Genomic DNA, 14,099 nt, shown 5'->3' on the forward strand with positions numbered 1-14,099 from the left:
ATGTCACAAATAGAAATTGGATATATCTTGTGACTGGGAGGTGTGTTGGCCTGGAACCACAATAACACAATACATACACTAGTAGCACGATTTCAGTCTGAAACGGTCATTTTGGTCTGATCACATCTTGATTGACTGGATTTACCGCTAGAAGAAATCGTCGAGTCTTTAGACCGTTAAGACTCCGTTACGATCGATAGCCGCATCAGGTAAATCAGTTCGTTAAGGCATGTCCAGACGGAACTGACTGAATCGTCTAGCGGGCTGTTTAGACCCGTTTAGACAGTGTCAGACCAAAACAGACCATGGATACAAAATTACGTTCAAAATTTTCAGACCCTGTTTAGATCCGTTCAGTATACCGGTTTTGATACCACGAGTTGCGCCCCTTCTACCCGATAATGCATTTTAGAGTAATATGTGTATATTTATTTTAATATTATAATTTGAAGTATATTTTGGTTAATTAAAAAGATAAATAAAGATTAAATCTTCTGTTGATTCTTTATTTCTTTTCTTGTTTTGTTGAGGAACTAATAAATTATTCGTCTATATAATTGTTTATTTTTCAGTAAATGTTAGTTTATATAAATACGTTTGCGCGCATTTGGGGGTTAAAAAGTTTTACGTTTGCACGCAGCTTTTGATTATAATTGCGCGCATTCATTTTACAGGTAAACTCAGGTAAAAATATAAATAAATATTAAATTAAATTAAAAATGACTATATCTTTTTTTATTTTCATGATAAATGTGACTTTGAATTATTAATTTTGAAAATATTTGTTAATTTAAATAATATGTTGTTCATATAGAATTATAAAACTAATAATAAAGTGATCATGATAATCCTCGTTAATGATTAAGGCATATATGTAACTTCATTCAGAAGAAGAAACACTTATTGAAAAAGACCAGAAGAGTTTGACCATGGCTATCTACCGAAAAGGGAACAAGGAATACCCAAACTCTACCAAAGTCAACAGATGACGTTCACAACACCATGGATGTCTTAGAATTGAAAACAAACAAAAAGGAATCATATATGTACATATTTCTAGGGTTTAGTGCGTGTGCATGTGCATAATAAAACAGAGTTATTCTGGTCGAAATCGCACTACCTCCTCCTCGTTTGTGAACAGAGATTTAAACTTACGGAAGAGGTACATATACTTGTGAATAATTAAACAAATTAATAAATAAATAAGTATATTATTACATGTATTTTACCTGAGTTTACCTGTCATAAAAATGCGTGCAAATGTAATCAAAAGCTGCGCGCAAAAGTAATGATTTTTGCGCGCAAATGTAATGGTTATGCGCGCAAACGTAATGCACCGCGTATGTTATTGTATACACACCAAAATGTATGCCATAAATTTAACCTTAAAAAGTTGTGAACACCGGTGAAAATGTTTTTCGTATTTGAAGATTAAAAAGTAACGGAAAATTCTAAACGTTACCTAAAAAAGTTAAGGAAGTATGGTATGATTGCCAATGAGACAAGCCACAGAAATGCAGCGGAGGCAAATCAACACATGCATATTTTTGCTTCAAGTATTACAGTTGCTTTAATTCGTTATCTGTTTATATATGTCATAGTTTACCGTGGAAGCTGTAGCTTTTTTATGTTTATTTTGTTTCGTGCGAGTTACTATATTAAACTTGGAGAAAAATATTCTCGACATCCGGAAATTAAATAAAAACAATGTAGATTATTTAGATCATTCGAACTTGTGTAAATAATGAATATTAAGTTGTTAAGACTCTTTCATATAATTGTTTTTATTTATTGTATTTACAAATTTTATACAAACTTAGGACGATTCAGACAGTGACCTTTTGTATAGACACCTGTTTCTTGTTGAAGACTAAACATGCGCTCTTGATTCATTTATGTGTTTTGCCGTTTGGTTGCTGTCAAATTGAAATATATCCCACATCTCCTGTAGTATGTGTTCCGTTTGATTACTTTAAAATCAGTTTATAAGAATTCATAATTGAAAGGTTCATTTGCATGAGTATATACCAATTCAATACTAGTATATACATTAATTAGGTGTGAACTGTACCACATACTTATATATATATATGATATTATGAACCTCATTAATTTCGATCTAAACAAGGTAATTATAAGAGATAGATATTTTAAACAGTCTTAATAAATTTCAACGATTACAAATCTAATCTAAATTCGATTTCAATTATTTCGTGATTCTAAAATACGTTGTTTTTTTTTTGCGAATTCCGTACACTTCTCTTTTTATTTATAGCATTATTTAAATCTTAATTTTTGTATTCTTGCTATCCTTGCTAAATCCCTTACTGTATATCACAGCTAGTGAATAAGTCTTAATGTCCGTACAGTGTATAGTAAGATCTCTTTTCCACACATGGACATTTCATAAGTATAGAAAGTTCGCTATAATTTTCCATCATGGTCTTTGTGCAGTTTCGAGAGCTTAGTGCACCACGGCGGCCTATGTTGTTTTTAGACGCACCGTAAAGTCCCTGTCACCCCATTGCAACAACGTCCTTTTATAATATTTTTTTTTAATTGCTGGGACCATGATACTAATAGTAAACTATTTCACTTTTAAATAGTAATTGTTGTGAATGATAATATTTTATATGTATGCTGTCTTAGTTTTTTTAAAATAGTTATTTGGTATAATATGGTGTCACGTAAGTCATTTTTGGACAGGATATTGTTTGTTTCATAGTATATGTGTATTCTGCACGAATAATTTTTATCGTTACCATTACATGTATAAAAACTAAACTATGTGGACCTCATGAGATCGCACATAAGACAGCTGATTGGATAAATGTGATGAATTGTTACGCCTACATAAAACTGATATCCAATCGAATGCCAGCAGACACCTGTCAGTAAAAACAAATTGCAAGCGTTGATGGTTAGAGATTTATTTGTGTTTTCGATATTTGAAAAATAAGTTAGATAGTCACTATTCGTTTTTCCTTTTTTCAGCTGGATTCCAATAACTGTTTTTACACTTTTTTTATGCAACAGAAAGGTATTTAAAAAAGAGCGCACCACATGATGTAACGGAGATTTACAAGCATTAAATATAGCGACTTGTGTTTTCGGAACGTTATATTTTCAATAATTTACAGACTTTTGCAATAATATTAAACCTTTATTTTTTAACGAACGCTTCTTTATCTGGTATTTAAGAAATTTATAAATGGCTTTTGGATTATAGACACAATAAAAAAAAATGGAAATCAAACGCACAAGTCTGACAAAAATGAACGGACAATGCTATGACAATAAACAGAAAACGACAAAAGACATACATATACTGTTATAGTTTTTTCCTGTCTTAAGTTTACAATAACTTAAATGAAATTTATATAGAAAACATGAAAAGTTAAATGATAATGCATATTATTTACAATTTTAAAGAAAAGTTACATCAACAATTTAATAAATTAAACATATTAAGAGTGTTAATCCCGACATCCGTAATTTTTAAGGGTATACAAATTATCTGTAACGTCAAGTTGACACATGTTTCCCCACGGCACCAGTCTGTAATTGCATGAATATTTATTGAAAACAACTTGTAAACCATTAAATATAAAGTTTTTGATGTTTATATTCAATGATTAATTATTAAATATAATTTCGGCAATCTGTTGATTTTAAACTCAATTCACCACGGTTTGCGCAGCAGTATGACTTTGAACCACTTATGTTTTTTTTTTTATATATAAAATGTTAGATAATTAAATAGGAAGAGGTATGAATTCGAATTAGAATTGATTATTTTCTTTATTTAATTAAAGCATGGCAGACTTTCAGTTAACATAAACCGTCTTCTTTTTAATTTTAATTATTTTTAAAAGGGGAGCAACCCTTGATAAACACTGGGAAAGTTTTACCCGTTTTCTGTCCAAATTAATAAAATCGGAACACGACTGAACACGGTCTGACAACATCTTAACGTTATTTTGAATCCATGGTCTGGTTTGGTCTGACACTGTCGGGTCTAAACAGCCCGCTAGACGATTCAGTCTTTTCCGTCTGAACATGCCTCAACGAACTGATTTACCTGATGCGGCTATCGATCGTAACGGAGTCTTAACGGTCTAAAAAGTCTCGACTATTTCCTCTAGCGGTAAATCCAGTCAATCAAGATGTGATCAGACCAAAATGACCGTTTCAGACTGAAATCGTGCTACTTGTGATAGTACGACGAGTCTGCACTGACTCTGACACTTTCCCTCGCAAAATGACTCTAGTTAAGGATGTATACTTTAATAACTTCAGCATGGAATACAATTGTACAGAGTTTGAACTTCTCAGTTTAATACTAAATCCAATCTGCCAGATTGACATAATAAAACAGTTTATATAACAAACCATAATTTACTTGAATAGACTTGACAAATATTTCTCTGAATGAGTGCAAATTCTATTAATCGATTAAAAACAAAATATAGCGCATACTAGATAACAATTACCAATAGAACAACATGAAATACGATTAGATTAATCTTATAAACTTGACTTAAATTTTTCACACTAAACAAAAAAACCCTTAGTGAAATGTGGCAAATATAAGAAAAATATTGATTTTACAAAATCTTTTACAAAATGTCAAACAAGTTTTAAAATCAGTTTATGTCCATTTTTCCACTGTGACAACGCACACAATTCTTGCGACTGCCATTTTCAAGTTCTCGTATACATAGACTTGGGTCAATACAAACAGATCAAAATTGACAGCGAAATTATAATGAACAATTAAATACGATACTCTACGTTAAGAAACCTTACGAATATTCATAAACATGATAAAGCACTGTAAAATTTACGTGTTTATTTGCAATTAATAAATATATATGTTTTTTTTCAAAATTCAAGATATAAACTTTTTATAGTAAACACCATTATGATAAAGCAGCTGAATAAAGACAGTTTCACTATCATACAAACAAAAGCAAACATGACACTATTGCTTGTGCATGTGCTCTATTATTTTTTTCTTCTTTTCAATTATTTTTTGGCGTTAATTTTTAGTTTCCTTTCTTTGGTCTGATTTTTGATTGTATGACTGACAACTTTGTAAACTTTGATTGCCCTAACAAGATGTCATGCTATCCGCCAATAAGTATAGAAAGACTTACTTAAAAAAAATTGAAAAACATAGTAAATTACGTTTTGTAATACACATGCGTTTCTGGCCAAATAAGGTTTTAATATTGGTGAATAACGAACATTTTCACAGAATGAGATAGCTCTTTTAAAAAAATACTTGTTATAGAACAGACCATTTTTTTTATCCGATACTGATCATTATGTTAAACTATTTTGACAAGCAGTTTTATTTTTCTTTGTAATCTTGTAACTTATACGAGAGCTTTCCTGATCCAATCGTAATATTTGACCACCATTGTGTATTTTTCACAATTTGTTTACGATTAACCGAATGAGTATACACTCGTTTGGTTATAAACAGACCGGACCATATGAGGATTTGGACCATATCGGTTTTTTTCAAATATGCATTTGAAACGTTTCGATAATACAATAAACTATATCTTTAAAAAAAAATGATGGTAACATACATATGTATTAATTCTATCATTCAAAGGCTACATAAACATATAAAAATAATTATAGATGCCACAGTCAGTTGATCTTAGTTTTTTTCGCTAATTGTATTCTTGCATGTATGCTTAGGATGTCTTTTACTTCCACACGGTACCATAGCTTTTCTTCATTTGCACGTCTTGGTTAAGCACGAACCTTTTCAATTAAATCTTATTCCTGCGAGTGACAAGCAAGACATTTTTGCAGCTGCGTGCAATGCTATTAAGGTCTGGGACAATTCCGATGTGTCTTCGGTGTTTTTTAGAACCTTTAGATTTCCAATATTGTAACAAAACTGCAGTGTACTATTTTCACAACTATCGTCCTTGCCTGTGATGTCATCTACTATTAACACAATACACGTGGTAAATCATCAGACGCCCTCTTTGCGTTCATCAAATAAAATAATATCAAACTTCTTGCTTGAAATCAAGGTAGCAACATGTAACTTGTCATGAAAAAAAAAGTAAAATCACAAAAATACTGAACTCAGAGGAAAATCAATTTGGAAAGTCCATAATCACATGGCAAAATCAAAAAACAAAACGCATCAAAAACGAATGGACAAGAACGGTCATATTCCTGACTTGGTACAGGCATTTTCAAATGTAGAAAATGGTGAATTAAACCTGGTTCTATAGCGCTAACCCTCTCACTTTAATAACAGTCTCATCAAATTCCGCTACATTTACATGATGCGTTAAATAAACAGTCAAAATTAATAAAATAGTCAAAATATGGGTACATCAGTCATCATCGTATAACAATTTTAAAAGGGACAATTTAACAGGACACAAAAACATCTACTATTTACGAACACGTGGATTGATTTGAGTGTCTGACGTCAGAAAAATTATATACGTCACATAAATTTGTCGTTCAATGTGCATACAAACAATTTTAAAATTTACATAGGCAATGAACGCATACAGGGTTAAAAAATCAAAAGTATGTAAGAATAAATTACAGAAATAGACCGAGATTCAAACTAGTCCAAAAGTTATACATAAAATTTATAAGAATCCAAAACTTTTAAAAGGAACAATTTAACAGGACACAAAAAACATCTACTATTTACGAACGCATGGATTGATTTGAGTGACTGACGTCAGAAAAATTATATACGTCACATAAATTTGTCGTTCAATGTGCATACAAACAATTTTAAAATTTACATAGGCACTGTAGGCATACAGGGTTAAAAAATCAAATGTATGTAAGAATAAATTACAGAAATAGACCGAGATTCAAACTAGTTCAAAAGTTATACATAGAATTTATGAGAATCCAAAAGTTATACATAGAATTTATGAGAAAACATTGACATGATTGACTATTTTTAACTTTTTTTCATTTATATAATCAGCAAGACAGTTGTGTGTGTTTAGACATGAATGAAACAGACATTATAAGAGCGAGATCAATGTGCAAACAGAATGAAACAGAGCAATGTAAGAAAGACAAATTCTTATACTGCGCAAATGCCAACATTAGTCCTTACGGTTTTATTATCTACAAAAAAGATGGTAAGTTGTACCAATATACGTAGAATATATATGATAAGCATGTCTAACAGGGTACAACAATACCACATCAAAAGCAAAATACTAGAAAAAAGTATGAATATTTCGGATAACTAATATCCCTCATCAATATCTTGCCATGTGGTAGTCATATGCAATATTAATCTTGATTGTTATTGAAATTATAAGGAGCAAAACGTTGTTAATTGTTGTTCCAATATTTATGATTGGGAACAGTTCTGTACTGAACCCCGAATTGGCATGATCCAGTGATACAGGTTAGTAAAGGCGGGATTGTATGATAAATTAAACGGAACTGTTTCGTCTCTTCTCTTTGTACTGTAATGTGTCATTGCAGCTGTTAGTATTAGCACATACGAACCCATTATCAATATTCAATTTCCTATAATGTCGTTCGGTAAAACCGCAAAGTTCCTGCAACAGTTTCTCTGATATCTTTTGTACGTGATACGCTTTGTACAGTCCTTAATATATGTACATGTAATTGTGTCCACGAAAAATAACGTCGAGTCGGACATGAAATGTGTAAATGGAAATTGGTATACACCTCTTTTGTTAATTTTTATATCCCGAAATGTTTAATATTGATCCTATAAATATGTGGTAAGTTTAACCTTTATATATCAAAGTACGGTCTTAAAAACGGAGACTTGGCTTACACCAAACATCGACATATAAAGGATCACATACATCACTTTTGTAAAACCATTCAAACAGGAAAAAGGTCGAACATATATTATATACAATGCGAGAAACTAGAAACACGTATGAAACACATCGGCAAACGGCAACAACTGAACATTAGGATCCTGAATTAGGACAGGTGCAAACAAGTGCAACGGGTTTAAACGTTAAAATAGGTATCAACATTTACCCTTATCCGACACAATAGTGTAACACTACAACGTAAAAGGACACACTATATAGATTATCTATTAAAATGACTTAGCTCAAAGACAAGATATATTAAATGAACATACATTAAACGAAAAAATTTTATCTATGACACAATGTAAATACAAGACCAATAAAACCATGGAGTATGGAATTTATTTTTACAACATAAATAATTTTGTTGTTTATTCAATGTAGTACGTGAACAGAAGTGAAAATCTAGAGTCGTACCAAATACCTATCAAAGCTGTTACATATTACACATAGTGATACACGATATATGTTTATATTAGGGTATCATCAGCTCAATAGTAAATGATTAAACAAAATAATATTACCATACTTTTCACAAATTTTACATTAATAACAAGGAATAACCAATAAATAGACATGAATACATAAAAAAATCAAATAAGAATCACATTACCTTGTATACATCAAATGAATGCTAATCCAATTCCATCATCAGGTGGGGTCCTCCTTCCTTGGCTGTTTCGGCGCTATTCCACAACAACCTCCAGAGGTGCGCCTGCTCAGGTAATCAATCTGAACCTGGAACTGGATGGCCTACACGGCTCCGATGTCTCAGCTGATGTCATTGCTGTTCTTCTGTAACTGAATGCTGTTCTGTATATCTAAATCTGTCCATTTTCTACACAATAAATGTTCATTGTTCTAACACTTTGTACTTTTCCATACTTCGTCTCTTTTCCTCCAAATCCACTGTGATGCCACTTCTGCTTCTCTACACACTTCTGTAATCAGTTTCTTCCTCTCTGCTCCTACCACTCCCAAGGTCCTAAGTGCCCGCCACATTGACTGTCCTGCAAAGCCCCTGCAACCGACTTCTATTGCCAAACACCACGTCCTCCATCCCTGCTGTTTGCAATCCTCTACTAGCTGCTGGTATTTTGCCATCTTTCTTTCATAAGCTTCCTCTATTCTGTCTTCCCATGGGACTGTCAGTTCCAGCAAGACCGCCTGCCTAGTTCCCTGTGACCAAATGACTATATCTGGTCTTAGCGATGTTGCTGCTATTTCTGCCGGGAAACTCATGCGTTGATGTATGTCTGCTGTCATCTGCCAGTCTGATGCTGTTCCAAGTATCCCTAAACCTTCTGCCTGGTTGTCTTTCTTTTCTCCAGCCCTCACAAAATTTACAAATGTGATGTTCTTCTGCATCTTTCTCTTCTTTCTCCTGGTGGTATCCAACTTTGCTGCTATTGTTTTCAATACACTGTCATGCCTCCATGTATATCTTCCATCTTTCAATGCGACTGGACATGCTGACAACACATGCTGTAGAGATGCTGGTTTGTCTTTGCATAAGGTGCATGTTGGGTCTTCTATCAACCCCCAGGTATAGAGGTTTGATGGGCTTGGTAAAACATCATACACTGATCTTAGTAGAAAACTCAATCTGTATCCCTCCATACTCCAAATCTCGCTCCAGGTCAAATCCCTGCTTCTAGCCCCTTGCCAATTCAACCAACTACCCTGCTGTTTCATTCCAACTGCCTTAACATTCCTACTCTCTTCTTCCATCTGTCGTATTTCCTGTTGCACCAGTTCCCTCCGTCCCTTCTCATTTGCTGTATCCCATCTTGGTTTTGTTGTCATACCAAATCCCTGTCTACCAACTGCTGTTACACCAACGATGACACTGTGCTTTAGTCTAGTATCAGCTTCCTTAACTGCTTCCTCTGCTTTCCATTTTCTTCCTGTCCTGATCTTTACTTTGGCTCCTCTCACTTTAGCATCTTTGCTGTCTCTCAACGTCATAACCTGTCTTGTCTTTGTAACTTTATACTCTTCTGTCAATGCCTTCATTGGTAATTGTAGCTTTGTTCCTGTGCTGTACAATCCAATGCTGCTGAAACTTCTTGGCACACCCAACCATCTTCTTAGGCATGCACTGATCTTTCTCTCTAAGGCCTCCACTTTGGACAATGGGAACTCGTAAACTAGAAATGGCCACAATATCCTTGGTAAGACCCCATGTTGATATATCCAGGCCTTATATCTTCCTGGGAGCCCACTTTTGTCTATCTTCGTCAGCCATTCTTCCAATTGCACTTGAACTTCACCCATGTTTACCGTATCTGCTAGTGTTGCATCAAACTTTTTACCTAGGCATTTCACTGGTTTCTCTCCAACTGTTGGTATCTTTTCACCTGCTAACTCAAATGTCTCATCTTGCACTTTGCCTTTCCGCACTATCAAACTTCTAGATTTACTTGGTTTGAACTTCATCCTGGCCCACTTAATCATCCTTTCCAATTCCTCTAAAGTCCATCTTCCCTCTATGACTGTTTTTGCTGTCACTGTCATATCATCCATAAAAGCTCTTACTGGTGGTTGCCTGACCCCTGATGACAATAATGGTCCTCTACTGGGTTTTTCTACTGATTTTACAATTAAGTTCATTGCTGCTGCAAACAGGACTACTGATACTGTACACCCCGTTAGTATACCAACTTCAAGTCTCTGCCAAGCTGTGGTGAAGTCTCCAGCTGTGAACCTCATTTCAATCTTGTCAAAATACTCTCGCAGCATAGTTCTGATAGTTGGTGGAACATGATACCTCTCCAATGTCAGGTCTACTAGTTTGTGAGGTATGGACCCATAAGCATTAGCCAGATCTAGCCAAAACACTGCTAAGTCACTTTTCTTCTCCTTTGCTTCTCTTAAAATCTGTGTAATAACGCTGGTGTGTTCGATGCAACCAGATACTTCAGGCATGCCTCCTTTCTGGACTGCGATGTCTATATATTCGTTGCTAAGCAGGTACCTCGTCGTTATCCTTGCTAAAACTGCCAGGAATATCTTTCCCTCAATGTTCAATAGGGAGATGGTTCTAAACTGTTCAACTTTCCTGGAGTTCTCTTCTTTTGGTATAAAACATCCTTCTGCCTTGTACCATGACTCTGTCATCTTTCTCCTTCTCCAAATTACTTTTAATAGCTTCCACAACCTTCTGATCAGTCTGGGACAGTTCTTATATACCCTATATGAAATACCATTTGGTCCTGGTGCTGACCCTGCTCTTGCCTTTCTCACTACGTCCTGCACTTCTTGGAACTTCAGGTCTGACTGATCAAACTGTTCTTTTGGCTCCTCTGGTGTTAACAATTTCTCACATTCTTCCAGGTCTTCTCCTCGTCTCTCATCACTGTGGGTCTTCATGAGATGTTCTTCCACTTCTTCCCTCGAGTTTTCCAGTTTTCCAGATCCTCTCGCTCCAAATAATCGCTTCATATACTGAAATGGGTTTGCTGTAAATGTTGTTCTCTCCTTTGCCTTTTTCTTTCTATCTCTTCTATGCGTTTCTGCTCTTGTAAGTGTTTTAAGTTTCTCCCTAGTTTCCTTTCTTAACTGCTGTAATGGTAACCTTTCATTCTCATTGGCGACTTTGTACCTCTTCTTTAACCTTCTCAGGTCTCCTCTCAATTCCTTGATCTTCTTCTGTCTCCGGTTACTATGGCCTTGTTTTGTTGGTTGTTTCCCTTGTGGTACCACTCCAAATCTGTCCTTTCCTACGCTGTAAATAATGGACGTCATTGCTGTTATCTTTCTGTCTACACTGCCTGCTAATGTTGCCTCTAAGATGTTTTCCAAATCTTCGTCAAGCGCTTTCCAAGCTGCTTTGTCTGCATTCGTTGGCCATTTGATCTTCTCTTTGCGTGGCTCATTCTCTTCTCTACGGGTTGTTGGTTCTATCCTGTCTTCTTTACGGACTGTTGTTTCTATCCCGTCTTCTCTATGGACTGTTGGTTATATCCTCTCTATCTCTTTTGCCTCGTCAAGTTGTTCTAACTCTGTAGGCTGTTCCTTGTGCTCATCCTCACCCTGGGTCACAGGGAGGCTATCATCACTGTGGTTTGCTTCCTGGATGGTCTCCTCCTCCGTCTGATCAGATCTCTCTGTGCGTTGATTGCCAGAATGGGGTTGCACACATTTCATTCTACTTTGATGGATCTTCAAACCTCTAGAATTCTTACAGACTTTACCACAAAAACATTTACATCCGTTGTTCTGGTTCGTTGTCCTTGTCGGTTCCATAGTCGTTTCCTGGTTCTGTCCTATGGGCTGTTCATCCTCCCTCGCTCTCGCACAGCCCCGAGGGTGTCTATTACAAACCTTACAAACGAAGCGAGACATGTTTAGGTATACAGGGTAAGTGTGGCAATCGGTGTGAGCAAAACACGGGGCACCATTTAAATCGTCCCAAACATTTTTCCTGAAACATATCGGAAACATATTGGAAAAGATACATGTATAAGGGGTATGAAGATGTCCGTCTGTACGTCCGTCTATGTTTTGCGAACAAAATGTTTCTGGTATAAATGCAAGATATAGAAACACATAATAAATTAAAGATTGAAGTTCGAGGTGATTTTCACAAAAAGATTATATTTTGACAACGTTTTATTCCTGAAATGTTACTTGTTTTAAGTGATACGATTGCTCATGCCCATGGGTGCTAGCCATGGTTCCTGGAACCTCTTCCAATTGTGTTTAAATAGGTTCACTTAACAAAATCGTAATAGTGCGGACCAGATGTAATTATTTTGGTTTTAACATACCTGACTGCAGTGTATTCGGCCTAATGCAAATAGCGGTACGGTGACACCTTAGTATATCATCATGATTTGTCCATAGAGGATCTGCTGGTAATGTCATATTGCTTTCTTGTTTTGTTACGAAATATTTGTAATTTTATTGAAAATTGAAAGAAAAGGGTACTTGTCTGTTTTCATTTCACTTTCATTTGATAATACTCCATATTCAGGAACAATCATCAAACAGGATTCGCCCGGAAATTGTTTGAGAGTTTTTAGTGTTGACGGAAAACGCAATTACTTTCAACCCACAGAATGTCAGACCGCTTTCAAATCATTGTGTAAAACAGGTAAATATATTTAAATCCCTTTTTGTTTCATACATTGTAATATTAAATTTAATGGTATAATCGAAAGCCTTTTTAGTTTGTACGCATTTGTCCTGGATATTTTGTTTCATATTTGTATTTATTCTGATTTGACTTGTTCAGCGTGCGAATTTGAATTTCTGTCATTAGTGCTTGTTTTTGAATGGAACTAACTGACCTTATATCTTATTTGCTACAAAGAGAATCTACAAAGAGAATCTACAAAAGCGTAAGATAAAATTTCACACAGTCATGTAACTTGCAGCATGAAAAACTCTGTGGCTTATACAAGATCGTTTACCCACTGCTTAAGACCTTTTGGGTCGTTCTAATTTCGGGATATAATGTTCACTTTTGATTTTATCTTTTATTGTTTAAAACCAATGTCTTTCCAATAAGAATTTGTCTTTCTAAACATTATGCAAAATTTATCTTTGTTTGAAAGAAATTAATACTTGGCAGGAGTGTTTTCTCCAGTATCACATACCCTAGTATATTAGATAATAACCATTACTGGCAGTTCAGCATTAGAATGTTTACGCCTTTGTTCTTGTGTACAAGCGTTAGTAACCGTGTAACGTCAAATTTCCAAAGTATCTAATAGAAACACAAAATAAAAAGAAGTGGTGCTGTCAAACACCCTAACATATGTTTATGATACAGATTTATTTTACTGAAATAAATGTAAGATTCATTTTCTACAACTGCCAAATTCAACGGATTTGGGTTTTTTTTGTATGCAGCCGACTGTATCGTACTTTGATTTGGTGGTATTACACATAAACACCATCCATAAAATACACCATTGAGTATGTACGTAATATGAATATATTTTTATGTATTTTGGTACAATGTAAGTCCTATTTTTTGTAATCTCAAGATTCAGAACCTGGCATCTCTCAAGTCTTAAAAAGTGATTGGATGAATTCTACCAAACAGTGTTCCCCGCATTTGCCTTTTTCGTATACCGGTTACAAACAGTTAAACAGAATTGATCGAGGAAATTTCTGGCTAGCAGATATACGGAGACCAATAATTCGGAAAGTTGTAGGTATGACTATTTATTATTATTAATAGTATTTTTTTCTGGATTGAATCATTTTGTT

The 14,099-nt window shown here is 34.7% G+C and overlaps 1 protein-coding gene across 1 annotated transcript; it reads right to left on the bottom strand.

Moving 5' to 3' along the window:
- Positions 1-8,738: 8,738 nt before the first annotated feature.
- On the bottom strand, positions 8,739-11,624 carry LOC134684694 (uncharacterized). The gene has a single exon (XM_063543999.1). It carries the CDS (start codon positions 11,622-11,624, stop codon positions 8,739-8,741), a length of 2,886 nt encoding a protein of 961 aa, XP_063400069.1.
- Positions 11,625-14,099: the final 2,475 nt, after the last annotated feature.

This window comes from Mytilus trossulus, chromosome 9, assembly GCF_036588685.1.
Source record: "Mytilus trossulus isolate FHL-02 chromosome 9, PNRI_Mtr1.1.1.hap1, whole genome shotgun sequence".
NCBI classification, from domain to species: Eukaryota; Metazoa; Mollusca; class Bivalvia; order Mytilida; family Mytilidae; genus Mytilus; species Mytilus trossulus.

What these genes read in the sequence shown, in the direction of transcription:
- LOC134684694 (XM_063543999.1), bottom strand. Translation starts at nt 11,624, where the DNA reads ATGACGTCCATTATTTACAGCGTAGGAAAGGACAGATTTGGAGTGGTA.